The sequence below is a fragment of the Ranitomeya variabilis genome, chromosome 7 (genome assembly GCF_051348905.1).
Source record: "Ranitomeya variabilis isolate aRanVar5 chromosome 7, aRanVar5.hap1, whole genome shotgun sequence".
NCBI lineage: Eukaryota > Metazoa > Chordata > Amphibia > Anura > Dendrobatidae > Ranitomeya > Ranitomeya variabilis.
In genome coordinates, this window is record NC_135238.1 from 150,034,233 (window position 1) to 150,051,388 (window position 17,156).

The window sequence follows — 17,156 nt, forward strand, 5'->3', positions numbered from 1 at the left end:
ACGGACCTATGCTCTACATCAGAGGTGTCAAACTGCATTCCTCGAGGGCCGCCAACAGGTCATGTTTTCAGGATTTCCTTGTATTGCACAGGTGATAATTTAATCACCTGCACAGAATGATTCCAGCACCTTGTGGAATGCTAAGGAAATCCTGAAAACATGACCTGTTGGCGGCCCTCGAGGAATGCAGTTTGACACCTCTGCTCTACATGCAAGCTAAAATCCTGAAGTGCTAAGAACCACCTGGTACCGCCTTTATTCCTCCTGCTGGACCCACAGTGCCTCTAGGGACACTGCTCCCTGTCCGTGCCGTACCGGACCCCCGCACCTTCCAGCTGTTTTCGATACTTTGTGGAGCCTCTGTCTCCGTCCATTGGACAAGCGTCCTCCTTTCTCCCCTATCATTCTCTGCCTAGTAAGTGAGGTTTGATAAAGACCCATTGGGTCGAAACGTTACCTCAGAACTCCATTGATCACTGTGGTGTTACTCAATAAATACTTCACTCTTTTGATGCAATCTGAATACAGTTTCTGAGTGCGGTTGTTTGTCCGAATTTATGAGTTCACTGGATTAATTCCAGGTTCAGCCTGCACCAGCTTCACTCCTACAGAGTGCACGCCTTTCCCTCTAAATCACCTGGTCACTCAGGCGTTGTTCCCCTTCTTCTCCTGCATTCAGCTCAGCGGTGTATGGTCTGACACTAACCTAAACTTCCTAGTATGTTAGAGTGTTCAATACCCACTTGATGGCCGAACATTCTTTCTCCACTATGGAGTAGTTCTCACAGGAAGACAGCTTCTGACTCAGGCACATTATTGGGTGATCTTCCCTGTTCAAGTCATGAGACAAGATAGCACTCAGGCCAACCTCTGATGTGTTCATCTGGATCACAAACTCCTTGGAGAACTCCGGTGTCAGCAACACTGGCTGTTTACACAGGCTAGCTGTCTCAGCTTCTGAAGACCACCTAGGCATAGTCAATTTTGTACCTTTACAGACGTCTGTCAGAGGGTTGGCTATCATGACCAGGCTAGGGATAAACCAGTGGTAGTAGCCCAAGATGCCCAGGAAAGCGCTGACCTGCTTCTTCAAAAGAGGTTGTGGCCAACTCTGGATAGCGTTAACTTTATTTATTTGGGGCTTGATTTAACCCCTGCCTGTGACATAGCCCAAGTATTTGGCTTCCTCCATCCCCGTAGCACATTTCTTCAGGTTTATGGAAAACCCTGCCTTTCTTATAGCATCAAGTATCACCTGGACTTTGCTTCCCTGTTGGTATGGTGCCAGAACCTCCACCCACTGCTCCGGAAGCAGTTTCTCCCGTTCTGCGAAAATGGTAAAAAATGCCTCAACATCACCACCCAGGGTCATCTTTTGTAGCGCCCCCTTACCGACTTTCTTGCCTGGGTCTCATGTTGTGAATTCCGCTCTTGGGCTCCCTCCGGTGGTTGTAAGTAGCACTTTTGTGAGTTCTGCTCTTGGGCTCCCTCCTGTGGTTTTGAGTGGTATAGCTGCTTCTTGGATTTAGCATCAGCAGCTGCTCTCACTGATCGTCTTTCTGGCTCGGCTATTTTAGTCTGGCCTTATTCCTCAATCAATGCCAGTTGTCAATTGTTCCTGCTTGGAGCCACTGCTCTTTTGGATTTCCCTGACACTCTGTCCAGTTCAGCAAAGATAAGTCCTTTTGTCCTTTTGCAGTCCACTTGTTGTGGACTTTATTGTTCAGCACATTCTATGTTTTGCTCATTTGTCCAGCTTATCAGTATGGATCTATTCAGCTAAGCTGGAAGCTCTGGCTGCAGTTTTTGCCCTCCACACCTTTAGTCAGGTGTGGAGATTTTTGCATATCTCTGCGGTGGACTTTTTCTAGTTTTTATTACTGACCGCACAGTGTTTCTTTCCTTACTTTCTATCTAGCTAGAATTGGCCTCCTTTTCTAAATCTTGTTTCATACTACGTATGTCATTTCCTTCTCCTCTCACAGTCAATATTTGTGGGGGGCTGTCCTATCCTTTGGGGATTTTCTCTGAGGCAAGATAGCTTTCCTGTTTCTACCTTTAGGGGTAGCTAGTTCTCCGGCTGTGACAAGGTGTCTAGGGAGTGACAGGAACATCCCACGGCTACTGCTAGTGTTGTGTTAAGATCAGGAACTGCGGTCTGTATAGTTACCACCTGCCCAGAGCTAGTCGCATGGTGCTCCTAAATTACCAGTCCATAACAGTCTCATCACTTTAGCTAGGGGGCGGTGTGACTTCCCTGAAACAGACGGCCTCTGCTAGGAATATCATCTACTACTGCTGCTGATGTTGCTGTTGATGCTGCTGCTGCTGTATTTGTTGAGGCTGTAGCTGAAACTGCTTATCAACAGTTTATTTGTCTCCTGCTGGGCTTGCTGCTGCTGCATGTTAGCTTGAACCAGTTGCTTGATTAGCTTCTCCATGGTTTCAGACCGCACTTGCACTGCTACAGCTGCCATGACCTACAGTTTCCAGACAGAAATCACCCGTGCTCCTTGGGAATCTTTCCCGCACTTCTAGCACCAATTGTAAAGTTTCTGTTCATTCAGCAGCGCTTGAGGTATACATGGGAAGCAATTTCTTAAACATTGTCCAGGCAGGTTTATTCAAACTTCATAAACCATGCAGTAAATAAATCATAATGGTCCTTTGGTGTAAAGAAAGCAAAAATAGTACAAGTACAGTGGCACATAACTGTTGATCCATTTCACCCGTACAGTGTAACATCAAGCACAAAAGACTCTGGCAGGAGACTTGACATAGGAAAACATCTCACCTCCACTCTCAGTCACTGAATGAGACAACTGGTCTCCTTTTTATCTGCCGTACCACACCCCAGGGTGGGAATATGTGAGCAGCGAATCCCACCCATCCCTCTGACTGCTTGTAACCCCGGCTTGAAAAGCCCTATTAACTCTGTCAGCACTATAAGTGCTGAAGACTGTTTTTCTAGGCTTACATCACTGAGGCTACCAACCTCAATGATTCATATCTCCCCTCGAGGACATGTCCGGCGGCCTTTTTTCAGTATGTACAAAAATAACTTTAACACTTACCCACATTGGACATACTAGTATATCCAATGCTAGCTACCTGCCTATGGAGTGAGCTCAGGAACTGAGCTCACACCTTACATGGCAGATCCTGTCTGTGTTACTCTGTAACAGTAAAGATCAAAGCTGAGCTTCAATTGTTGCTGTTAAGCCTCTAAATGCTGCTGACAGCAATATTTAACTTATGTGGCCCATACACCCATTGGCTTCCCCCATTCCCCCTCCCAATTCTTGCAAAGTGATCATGTGTGTTGCCATTGCTCCTGGGGCCTGCTGAAGGTTCCCCTGCTTGCGATGTCAATTCTTCTGCTTCATAAGAGACAATGATTTTCTCTGCATACTGCAATATTGTGGTATTGCAATATAGAAAACAAGGGATCAGAGATGATCAAAGGCTCAAGTCTCCCAAAAAGACTAAAAATAATGTAAAAAAGTTGTTTTTTTATATAAAAAATATATACCGTATATAAAATTCTAATCACTCCACTTTATTACATTTTAAAAACAAAAAAAACAAAAAAAATAAAAAATAAACATATTTGGTATTGCTATGTCTATAAAAGTCCAATCTATCAACAGAAAGCTAAACTCTCAACTTTATGTTTTGTTTTTTTGTTTTTTTAAGTATGCCTGCGAGACTCTCTGGGGAAGACTGGAACCTTTTGTCAAAAACAATCCAGATGGTAAATGGGAAGACTGGGTGAGATCAATTTACATTTATCGAAAGTTACATCCAAAAATACTCATGTTGCACATTTAATGACATTAATTTTGAGATTTTTTATGAGGAAAGTATTATTCTGAATGTGACAAAGAAACTTTTACTATATTCTTCATAGTTGAGCTGTTTTTTTGTGCAACTTCTAACAAATCATAGAGGCTTACCAGAAGTTGTAATCGGGGGGACTCTGCACTCGTTAAATGCTAAAATCAAGGGACTGCATTTTACCATTTCAGCTCCACAGTTGGACCTTGAAATACTGTATATGAGAATAAACTATTAGGCTATGTTCACACATTGGGTTTTTGCTGCGTTTTTTTTCTGCTGCGGTTTTTTTCTGCATACAAAACCCGCTCTCTTGGCAGTAAAGAAGCTGCTTAAAAAACAAGTTTTTCTGCGTTTTTTGCTGCGTTTTTCATGCTGATACAGTTTAGTGGCTGTTGTTCTTGAGTTTTCTGCACCAAAAACACAGCAAAACCTAATACCTGCGTTTTTGCCGTTTGTTTGCTCATTGCCTTCTGTGGATGAAAAAACGCTGAAAGAAGTGTCAGGCTGCAGTTTTCAAAAATGCAGCAGTCTTACAATTCAGTCAGGAAAAACCCCAATGTGTGTGTATGAGATTCCTGAAATCTCATAGCTTTTAATGGTAATGTAAAACATAGCTTTTAATTTGCATAAAAAATGCAGCAAAAACGCAACGTGTGAACATAGTCTTAGGCCTATTTATCAAACAGTTTTCGTCAGAATTCAGGCATGAAACAATTTAGAACCAGTAATGTTTTTGCGCTCTTGTAGTGTTTCCACAGCAGTCCCAGCCAAATCTGCCAACATTTTGAAAAAATATCCGATACTTTTGGGCACAAAATATTAAGTCTCCTGAAAAACAGTTATACTATCATATCAAAAAAGCTTAGAGAACTCTTCTTAAAAATCAATAAATCTTTATTAAACACAATAATTAATAAAACATATAGCTTATAGGGTAGCACGTGATTGGACAATACATGGTACACTCAAGTACGAAGTGACAGTATACGAAGTGACAGTAATATTAACCCCTTAGTGACAGAGCCAATTTGGTACTTAATGACCGAGCCAATTTTTACAATTCTGACCAGTGTCACTTTATGAGGTTATAACTCTGGAACGCTTTATCGGATCCCGCTGATTCTGAGATTGTTTTTTCGTGACATGTTGTACTTCAAGTTAGTGGTAACATTTCTTCGATATTACTTGCGATTATTTATGAAAAAAATGGAAATATGGCGAAAATTTTTAAAATTTTGCAATTTTCAAACTTTGTATTTTTATGCCCTTAAATCAGAGAGATATGTCACAAAAAATAGTTAATAAATAACATTTCTCACATGTCTACTTTACATCAGCACAATTTTGGAAACAATTTTTTTTTTTGTTAGGGAGTTATAAGGGTTAAAAGTTGACCAGCAATTTCTCATTTTTACAACACCATGTTTTTTTTAGGGACCACATCACCTTTGAAGTGATTTTGAGGGGTCTATATGATAGAAAATAACCAAGTGTGACACCATTCTAAAAACTGCACCCCTCAAGCTGCTCAAAACCACATTCAAGAAGTTTATTAACCCTTTACGTACTTCACAGGAACTAAAACAATGTGGAAGAAAAAAATGAACATTTTACTTTTTTTTGCAAACATTTTACTTCAGAACCATTTTTTTTAATTTTCACAAGTGTAAAAACAGAAATTTAACCACAAATTTTGTTGTGCAATTTTTCCTGAGTACACCGATACCCCATATGTGGAGGTAAACCACTGTTTGGGCGCACCGCAGAGCTTGGAAGTGAAGGAGCACCGTTTGACTGTTTCAATGCAGAATTGGCTGGAATTGAGATCGGACGCCATGTCGCGTTTGGAGAGCCCCTAATGTGCCTAAACAGTGGAAACCGCCCACAAGTGACACCATTTTGGAAACTAGACCCCCCAAGGAACTTATCTAGATGTGTGGTGAGCACTTTGAACCCCCAAGTGCTTCACAGAAGTTTATAACGTAGAGCCGTGAAAATAAAAAATCGCATTTGTTTTCACAAAAATGATTTTTTCGCCCACAAATTCTTATTTTCACAAGGGTAACAGGAGAAATTAGACCACAAAAGTTGTTGTGCAATTTCTCCTGAGTACGTCGATACCCCATATGTGGAGGTAAACCACTGTTTGGGCGCACCGCAGAGCTTGGAATTGAAGGAGCACCGTTTGACTTTTTCAATGCAGAATTGGCTGGAATTGAGATCGGATGCCATGTCGCGTTTGGAGAGTCCCTGATGTGCCTAAACAGTGGAAACCCCCCACAAGTGATACCATTTTGGAAACTAGACCCCTTAAGGAACTTATCTAGATGTGTGGTGAGCACTTTGAACCCCCAAGTGCTTCACAGAAGTTTATAACGTAGAGCCGTGAAAATAAAAAATCTCATTTTTTCTACAAAAATGATCTTTTTGCCCCCAAATTTTTATTTTCACAAGGGTAACAGGAGAAATTAGACCACAAAAGTTGTTGTGCAATTTCTCCTGAGTACGTCGATACCCCATATATGGGGGTAAACCACTGTTTGGGCGCACCGCAGAGCTTGGAAGAGAAGGAGTGTCGTTTTACTTTTTCAATGTAGAATTGGCTGGAATTGAGATCGGACGCCATGTCACGTTTGGAGAGCCGCTGATGTGCCTAAACAGTAGAGACCCCCACATATGACACCATTTTGGAAACTAGACCCCTTAAGGAACTTATCTAGATGTGTGGTGAGCACTTTAAACCCCCAGGTGCTTCACAGAAGTTTATAACGTAGAGCCGTGAAAATAAAAAAAATCGAATTTTTTCTACAAAAATGATCTTTTTGCCTCCAAATTTTTATTTTACCAAGGGTAACAGGAGAAAATGGACCCCAGAAGCTGTTGTACAATTTGTCTTGAGTACGCCGACACCCTATATGTGGGGGTAAACCACTGTTTGGGCGCATGGCTGAGCTCGGAAGCAAAGGAGCGCCATTTGACTTTTCAATGCAAAATTGACTGGAATTGAGATCGGACGCCATGTCGCGTTTGGAGAGCCCCTGATGTGCCTAAACAGCAGAAACCCCCCAAAAGTGACCCCATTTTGGAAACTAGACCCCCCATGGAACTTATCTAGATGTGTAGTGAGAACTTTGAATGCCCAAGTGCATCACAGAAGTTTATAATGCAGAGTCGTGAAAATAAAAAATATATATTTTTTAACAATAAAGATTTTTTAGCCCCCAAGTTTTTATTTTCACAAGGGTAACAAGAGAAATTGGACCCCAAAAGTTGTTGTCCAATTTGTCCTGAGTATGCTGGTACCCCATATGTGGGGGTAAACCACTGTTTGGGCGCACGGCAGAGCTCGGAAGGGAAGGAGTGCCATTTTGGAATGCAGACTTTGATAGAATTGTCTGCGGGCGTTATGTTGCGTTTGCAGACCCCTAATGTACCTAAACAGTAGAAACCCCCAACAAGTGACCCCATTTTGGAAAATAGACCCCCCAAGGAACTTATCTAGATATGTGGTGAGAACTTTGAATGCCCAAGTGCTTCACAGAAGTTTATAATGCAGAGTAGTGAAAATAAAAAATATTTTTTTTCCCACAAAAAAATTTTTTTTAGCCCCCAAATTTTTATTTTCACAAGGGTAACAAGAGAAATTGGACCCCAAAAGTTGTTGTCCAATTTGTCCTGAGTATGCTGGTACCCCATATGTGGGGGTAAACCACTGTTTGGGCGCACGGCAGAGCTCGGAAGGGAAGGAGCGCCATTTTGGAATGCAGACTTTGATAGAATTGTCTGCGGGCGTTATGTTGCGTTTGCAGACCCCTAATGTACCTAAACAGTAGAAACCCCCAACAAGTGACCCCATTTTGGAAAATAGACCCCCCAAGGAACTTATCTAGATATGTGGTGAGAACTTTGAATGCCCAAGTGCTTCACAGAAGTTTATAATGCAGAGTAGTGAAAATAAAAAATATTTTTTTCCCACAAAAAAGATTTTTTTAGCCCCCAAATTTTTATTTTCACAAGGGTAACAAGAGAAATTGGACCCCAAAAGTTGTTGTCCAATTTGTCCTGAGTATGCTGGTACCCCATATGTGGGGGTAAACCACTGTTTGGGCGCACGGCAGAGCTCGGAAGGGAAGGAGCGCCATTTTGGAATGCAGACTTTGATAGAATTGTCTGCGGGCGTTATGTTGCGTTTGCAGACCCCTAATGTACCTAAACAGTAGAAACCCCCACAAGTGACCAAATTTTGGAAACTAGACCCCCTAAGGAACTTATCTAGATATGTGGTGAGAACTTTGAAAGCTCAAGTGCTTCACAGAAATTTATAATGCAGAGTAGTGAAAATAAAAAAATATATTTTTTTCCAACAAAAAAGATTTTTAGCCCCCAAGTTTTTATTTTCACAAGGGTAACAGGAGAAATTGGACCCCAAAAGTTGTTGTCCAATTTATCCCGAGTACGCTGATGCCCCATATGTGGGGGTAAACCACTGTTTGGGCGCACGGCAGAGCTCAGAAGGGAGGGAGTACCATTTGACTTTTTTAGCGCAAAATTGGCTGTCGTGTTTGGAGACCCCCTGATGTACCTAAACAGTGGAAACCCCCCAATTCTAACTCCAACCCTAACCCCAACACAGCCCTAACCCTAATCTCAACCTGATCCATAATCCTAATCACAACCCTAACGATAATCACAACCCTAACCCCAAAACAGCCCTAATCTCAACCCTAACCATAACCCTAATCAAAACCCTAAATCCAACACACCCCTAACCCTAATCCCAACCCTAACCCTAATCCCAACCCTAATCCCAAACGTAACACTAATCCCAACCCTAATCCAAACGCTAACCCTAATCCCAACTCTAACCCTAACTTTAGCCCCAACCCTAACTTTAGCCCCAACCCTAACCATAACTTTAGCCCCCGTCGTCACAAAAAAAGTTCAATGTAACCTTTTTTTTGTACGTCGCGTCCGCCATTTCCGCGGATGCGTGGCCGTAACTCTGCCCCCTCCTCCCCAGGACATAGACTGGGCAGCGGATGCGTTGAAAAACTGCATCCGCTGCCCACGTTGTGCACAATTTTCACAACGTGCGTCGGTACATCGGGCCGACGCATTGCGACCGCCCCGTACCGACGCAAGTGTGAAAGAAGCCTAAGGCTACTTTCACACTAGCGTCGTACTCGGCCCATCGCAGTGTGTCGGGCCGACGTACCGACGCTAGCGTTGTAAGCGCCGCACAACGGGTGCAGCGGATGCTGTTTTTTCAACACATCCGCTGCCCCATTGTGAGGTGCGGGGAGGCGGGGGCGGAGTTCCGGCCACGCATGCGCGGTCGGAAATGGCGGACACGTCGCACAAAAAAGTTACATGTAGTTTTTTTTGTGTCGACGGTCCGCCGAAGCACGACGCATCCGTCGCACGACGGATGCGACATGTGGCAATCCGTCGCAATGCGTCGCTAATGCAAGCCAATGGAGAAAAAACGCATCCTGCAAGCACTTTTGCAGGATGCGTTTTTTCTCCAACGACGCATTGCGACGGAAGCCAAAAAACGCTAGTGTGAAAGTAGCCTAACTCTAACCCTAGCCCTAACCCTAACCCTAAATTTAGCCCCAACCCTAACCCTAACCCTAACTCTAACCCTAACTCTAACCCTAACTCTAACCCTAACCCTAACTCTAACCCTAACCCTAACCCTAACTCTAACCCTAACTCTAACCCTAACCCTAACCCTAACTCTAACCCTAACCCTAACCCTAACCCTAACCCTAACCCTAACTCTAACCCTAACCCTAACCCTAATTTTAGCCCCAACTTGTCTTCTCCTGCCGGCCGGCAGATGGCAGCAGATGGCGGGCGCACTGCGCATGCGCCCGCCATGATGAAAAAGCCGGCTGGCAGGAGAAGACAGAAGAGGACCCAGGGACCCCGGGTGAGTATGATAGGGTCCCCGAATCCCCCTATTTCTCTGTCCTCTGATGTGCGATCACATCAGAGGACAGAGAAATAACTGATCGCTTTTTTTTTTTTTTTTTTTTTGCGGTCGCCGGTAAACTGTTAATTACCGGCGATCGCAAAGCAGGGGTCGGTGCAAACCGACCCCGATCATGTTCTTTGGGGTCTCGGCTACCCCCGGCAGCCGAGACCCCAAAGAACATCCGGGTGCCGGGCGGCAGGCGCACTGCGCGTGCGCCCGCCATTTTTTCCCGGAAAAAAGATGGCGGCGCCCATGGGGAGACACGAGGAGCACCGGGGGAGGTAGGTAAGTATTGGGGGGCTATTGGGGGCCATCGGGGACCACATTTCTCTGTCCTCCGATGTGCGATCACATCGGAGGACAGAGAAATTAAACGGCAAATCGCGTTTTTTTTTTTTGTTGCGACCGCCGGTAAACGGTTAATTACCGGCGATCGCAACTCGGGGGTCGGTAAAACCCCCCCGAATCATGTTCTCTGGGGTCTCGGCTACCCTCGGCAACCGAGACCCCAGAGAAAATCCGACTCTGGGGGGCGCTATTCACTTTTTCCACAGCGCCGTTAATTAACGGCGCTGTGGATTAAGTACCCTTAGCGGCCGCCGTTAAAAGGCGTATCGGCGGTCGTTAAGGGGTTAAACAATTCTTTTTTTAAAAAAAATACCTGATTGTTCTCAGTCAAAAGCCATTCTCATTATCTGGGATTATGGAGCTATATTCACTATATATCCACATAGATCATAATAATCTCATTATTAAAAAAGACTACAGTCACAAATCTTCATAAATACTTTATGCAAAATCAAGGAAAAGAATACATAGGATACTTATATATATTATTTTATTGTTATACTGCCCTCTAGTGGGATGGAAAGAATTACATCTTATTGAAGATTTAATACATATATCCCACTGCAGTCTTCCCTATCGTTCCTTATATGTATTTTGCAGAGTATACCAAGCACCAATCAATAGTTAGGTATATCTCTCTTTATAAATCTGTATCATAGTAGCAGCAATAATACATCTAATATATAATTGCCTAGAATACTACTTCCTGCAATTTGTGCCAACTTCCGTGGCTTTGTCCGGAGCTAATGTCCGGAGCTAATGTCCGGAGCTAATGTCCGGAGATAAGTGACGTCACTAGTGTCCTACACCCAGGCAGAGCACAGGGGCCCCAGGCAGCATACAGGGGCCCCAGGCAGCATATGGGGTCCCAGGCAGAGCACAGTGGTCCCAGGCAGAGCACAGGGGCCCCAGGCAGAACATGGGGCCCCAGGCAGAGCACAGCGGCCCCAGGCAGAGCACAGGGGCCCCAGGCAGCATATGGGGCCCCAGGCAGAGCACAGGGGCCCCAGGCAGCATATGGGGCCCCAGGCAGAGCACAGTGGCCCCAGGCAGAGCACAGGGGCCCCAGGCAGAACATTGGGCCCCAGGCAGAGCACAGGGGCCCCAGGCAGAGCACAGGGGCCCCAGGCAGCATATGGGGCCCCAGGCAGAGCACAGGGGCCCCAGGCAGCATATGGGGCCCCAGGCAGAGCACAGGGGCCCCAGGCAGCATATGGGGCCCCAGGCAGAGCACAGTGGCCCCAGGCAGAGCACAGGGGCCCCAGGCAGAACATGGGGCCCCAGGCAGAGCACAGGGGCCCCAGGCAGAGCACAGGGGCCCCAGGCAGCATATGGGGCCCCAGGCAGAGCACAGGGGCCCCAGGCAGCATATGGGGCCCCAGGCAGAGCACATTGGCCCCAGGCAGCATATGGGGCCCCAGGCAGAGCACAGTGGCCCCAGGCAGAGCACAGTGGCCCCAGGCAGAGCACAGGGGCCCCAGGCAGCATATGGGGCCCCAGGCAGAGCACAGTGGTCCCAGGCAGAGCACAGGGGCCCCAGGCAGCTTATGGGGCCCCAGGCAGAGCACAGTGGCCCCAGGCAGAACATGGGGCCCCAGGCAGAGCACAGGGGCCCCAGGCAGAGCACAGGGGCCCCAGGCAGCATATGGGGCCCCAGGCAGAGCACAGGGGCCCCAGGCAGCATATGGGGCCCCAGGCAGAGCACAGGGGCCCCAGGCAGCATATGGGGTGCCAGGCAGAGCACAGTGGCCCCAGGCAGAGCACACACCAAATCGGAGGCCGAGGGGCCCCGCCAACCAAATCGGAGGCCGAGGGGCCCCGCCAACCAAATCGGAAGCCGAGGAGCCCCGCCCACCAAATCGAAGGCCGAGCGGCCCCTCCCACCAAAGCGGAGGCCGAGGGGCCCGGCCCCGCACACCAAAGCGGAGGCCGAGGGGCCCCGACCACCACATCGGAGGCCGAGGGGCCCCGCCCACCAAATTGGAGGCCGAGGGTCCCCGCCCACCAAATTGGAGGCCGAGGGTCCCCGCCCACCAAATCGGAGGCCGAGGGTCCCCGCCCACCAAATCGGAGGCCGAGGGTCCCCGCCACCAAATTGGAGGCCGAGGGTCCCCGCCCACCAAATCGGAGGCCGAGGGGCCCCGCCTACCAAATCGGAGGCCGAGGGTCCCCGCCCACCAAATCGGAGGCCGAGGGTCCCCGCCCACCAAATCGGAGGCCGAGGGGCCCCACCCACCAAATCGGAGGCCGAGGGTCCCCGCCCACCAAATCGGAGGCCGAGGGTCCCCACCCACCAAATCGGAGGCCGAGGGTCCCCGCCCACCAAATCGGAGGCCGAGGGTCCCCGCCCACCAAATCGGAGGCCGAGGGGCCCCGCCCACCAAATCGGAGGCCGGGGGTCCCCGCCCACCAAATCGGAGGCCGAGGGGCCCCGCCCACCACATCGGAGGCCGAGGGTCCCCGCCCACCAAATCGGAGGCCGAGGGTCCCCGCCCACCAAATCGGAGGCCGAGGGGCCCCGCCCACCACATCGGAGGCCGAGTGTCCCCGCCCACCAAATCGGAGGCCGAGGGTCCCCACCCACCAAATCGGAGGCCGAGGGTCCCCGCCCACCAAATCAGAGGCCGAGGGTCCACACCAACCAAATCGGAGGCCGGGGGGCCCCGCCCACCAAATCGGAGGCCGAGGGTCCCTGCCCACCAAATCGGAGGCCGAGGGGCCCCGCCAACCAAATCGGAGGCTGAGGGGCCCCGCCCACCAAATCGGAGGCCGAGGGGCCCCGCCCACCAAATCGGAGGCCGAGGGTCCCCGCCCACCAAATCGGAGGATAAGGGGCCCCGCCTACCAAATCGGAGGCCGAGGGGCCCCACCAACCAAATCGGAGGCCGAGGAGCCCCGCCCACCAAATCGAAGGCCGAGCGGCCCCGCCCACCAAAGCGGAGGCAGAGGGACCCCGCCCACCAAATCGGAGGCCGTGGGGCCCCGCCAACCAAATCGGAGGCCGAGGGTCCCCGCCCACCAAATTATTCTTACATTTGAATAAATAAAGTATATATGGATTCTAGACTCCCGATTCTTTAGAATCGGGCTGCCATCTAGTAACCAAATAATTTCTAAAGTGCTAAGTGCATTATAATACATTGTTGCAAGGAAAACGTCATAACAAACATACATATAACCTTTTAGAGCGACATACCACAAATTCAAAGAGGAGGACCACGTGTGAGACACAGTTTAGCCAAAAGAGGGTCAGGTGGCTGAGCAGATCTAACAAATTCATTCTAATTTATGCCACGAAAATGTCATAAATTATGACAAAAATGTATTTAAGTCCCGTAGTGGAGTGCATTCTTTTTGGCGCCCAGCAGCTAAAAGTTGCGCCAAATACAATAAATAAAATGAGTAACCTTTTAATGAACTTTGCACATTTTACTCCAGCACAACCATTATCAGGACTAGTGTACAAAATGCCACTCTTGACCAATGGGACCTTAGAGTTTACCATCAATTAATCTGCAGACTGCTTCACTAGTAAAAGTAGTTCAAAGGGTTGTTTAGAAAACATTTTAGTGCCTGTTAATCACGGGTGTCATTAGTAAAACCTCGGTGATATTCTCCCTGTGTAAGAAGATGACTATCCATTTATTGCAGAATAAATAGTGTATTGTTTATGGTGTTTATTAGGAAAGTAATGTAAGTAGAGGAGATCTTGTCAGTTATTGCTGAGTACATTAAAACAGGGCGAAATAATCATTTCACTGTTAAATAGAGCAGATAATGTGCGGAAAAAAATAATGTGGAATCTTGAAAATTTAGGTTCAAAGGAGGGATATCCGAAATTAGTTTACTTTATTTCTATTTTATACACTTTTATAGTTATTCTTGATAATTGGTGACTCTGAGGATGTGAGCAGACAATCCAGAAGTGGCAATGCTTTGGACGGAGTACATGTCCACTGCGCCCAAAGTGCTGCCGTCTATTGAACACAGGTGAATCCGCATGTGTTCACTGAACGGTACAGAATCACCGCGTACAATACATTGTATGGGTGAAATTTCTCTTGCGGGACTCACGTCTCTACAAGATAAATAGACATGCTGCGGTCTGAAAAGGCGCGCCGCATGTCCGTCTCCGCGGGCATCTCTGGACACATAGTGGACATGGGTTTTCTAGAAATCCCATTCACTATGCTGTAACATCTTGACGCACAAGTACGCAGCGTCCAACCCGCAGCATTTACTGATCATCTGCACATACCGATTCACCCTTTCCTTCACATCATGTCTATTTTTCACTTTTGTTTTTTATTCCTGTCTTACAATCAGTACAATTATTCAGATACTAAATGTATACAATTATGAGATGTTTTAATATTTAAAAAAAAAATCTTGAAAAAATTGGGTTTGTGCCTCCATATTCTGAGATCTATAAATAGGAATACCATAAGTCTTCTCTAATCCATAAGTGTGAGAAAGATGACTGCAAAGAAACTACTGTACGAAGCTTCACTCGTAACAAGCCCCATACATCTTGCAGAAAAATGCTATTTAAGTCCTTCTAGCTCTATTCTTAGTTGAGATGATAAAACTTTGCAATGAATATACTTTTACACATGAAAAACAAATTCTATATCTGGAAAATTAATTTTACATATTAAAATGAAAAATGTCCCCTTAAAGTGGTGCTCCAGTGATGTTTGCCTATATAATTCAGCACAGCTATTACTAAAAAATACTGTGAAGGCTCTTGTGTGTGCATTACGTTATCTGATTTGGTTGTTTTGTCAATTTCTGGGTTGCTTGCCTTGTGGGTTACTGGTTTCCCACAATATAATTTCCTCAATGCAGATTGCAGGCTACATCCTCCCATAATGCATTTGACTTTTAAGGGGGTAGAGTCTCCTCATACTGCAATTCTTTCTACAGATAGGTCAGTGACATAAATCTGTTGTCCCCTAACATTGAAGAGTCTCTGTATTCTATATGATGCAGTTTCAGCCTGTTTCCTTGCCTCCTGCTTGTGATCGGTTTCTCCCTGTTAGCACCAACAAGTACAAAGCAGGAGAAACGGGCTAAGGGCTCATACCCATATGTGAGAAAAAACACTGTCCGTAATCTGGACCGAAAAAACGGACGAGTGTCATGCGAGTGTAATGCGAGTACAATGCGATTTTCACACCTAACATCCGATTTACATCTGAGTGCAGTGCGATTGCTATCCGATTGCAATGCGATTTTAACATGAGCTTTTACATACAGCAGTTCTCAGTCATTTACACATCATTTTCAAAGGAAATATTCCTCAAACACACATATATTCTATATATATTTATATATACAGTGTGGGCCATTTATATGGATACACCTAAATAAAATGGGAATGGTTGTTGATATCAACTTCCTGTTTGTGGCACATTAGTATATGGGAGGGGGAAAACTTTCCAAGATGGGTGGTGACCATGGCGGCCATTTTGAAGTCGGCCATTTTGGATCCAACTTTATTTTTTTCAATGGGAAGAGGGTCATGTGACACATCAACCTTATTGAGAATTTCACAAGAAAAACAATGGTGTGCTTGGTTTTAACGTAACTTTATTCTTTGATGAGTTATTCAGAAGTTTATAACCACTTATAAAATGTGTTCAAAGTGCTGCCCATTCTGTTGGATTGTCAATGCAACCCTCTTCTCCCACTCTTGACACACTGATAGCAACACCGCAGAAGAAATGCTAGCACAGGCTTCCAGTATCCATTGTTTCAGATGCTGCACATCTCGTATCTTCACAGTATAGACAATTGCATCCAGATGACTCCAAAGATGAAAGTCTAAGGGGGTCAGATCAGGAGACCTTGGTGGCCATTCATTGGCCCACGACGACCAATCCTCTTTCCACGAAATTGTTCATATAGGAATGCTTGGACCTTACACCCATAATGTGGTGGCGCACCATCTTGGGTCGCATCTTGGCACCGTCCTTGTTGAAAACTGTATATACCCTAGCTATAGGATTAGTAATCGATAGGTGTCTTATTGACACCTCTCCATTACTAAGCCGTGGGCTTGATGTCACCTTTCAATACAAAGATTACATCAACCTCACAACTATTACCCCACTTGACACCACTACAGGCCAAGTGGGAAGAGCGAGGCTAAGTGCCGGAATTGGCGTGTTTTACAGATGCGCCTTTTCTGGGGCAGCTGAGTGCTGTTGTTTTTAGCCGGGGAGGCAATATCTATGGCCCCTTCCTATGCTATTAATATCAGCCCGCAGCTGTCTGCATAGCCTTTGCTGGTTATTAACCCCTTAAGCCCCGAGGGTGGTTTGCACGTTAATAACCAGGCCAATTTTTACAATTCTGACCACTGTCCCTTTATGAGGTTATAACTCTGGAACGCTTCAACGGATCTTGGCGATTCTGACATTGTTTTCTCGTGACATATTGTACTTCATGTTAGTGGTAAAATTTCTTCGATATAACTTGCGTTTATTTGTGAAAAAAACGAATATTTGGCGAAAATTTTGAAAATTTCGCAATTTTCCAACTTTGAATTTTTATGCCCTTAAATCACAGACATATGTCACACAAAATACTTAATAAATAACATTTCCCACATGTCTACTTTACATCAGCACAATTTTGGAACCAAAATTTTTTTTTGTGACGGAGTTATAAGGGTTAAAAGTTGACCAGCAATTTCTCATTTTTACAACACCATTTTTTTTTAGGGACCACATCTCATTTGAAGTCATTTTGACGGGTCTATATGATAGAAAATACCCAAGTGTGACACCATTCTAAAAACTGCACCCCTCAAGGTACTCAAAACCACTTTCAAGAAGTTTATTAACCCTTCAGGTGTTTCACAGGAATTTTTGGAATGTTTAAATAAAAATGAACATTTAACTTTTTTTCACACAAAATTTATTTCAGCTCCAATTTGTTTTATTTTACCAAGGGTAACAGGAGAAAATAGACCCCAAAAGTT

General features: G+C 45.9%; 1 protein-coding gene across 2 annotated transcripts in view; it reads left to right on the forward strand.

The window, feature by feature from the left end:
• LOC143784153 (aldehyde oxidase 1-like) overlaps positions 1–17,156 on the forward strand; it is a 291,675-nt gene that overhangs the window by 236,550 nt on the left and 37,969 nt on the right. For both annotated transcript variants that reach the window (XM_077272028.1, XM_077272030.1), the window contains one exon: positions 3,697–3,771. In XM_077272028.1, coding sequence (XP_077128143.1) covers positions 3,697–3,771 — 75 coding nt within the window. The remainder of the gene's footprint in view (positions 1–3,696; positions 3,772–17,156) is intronic.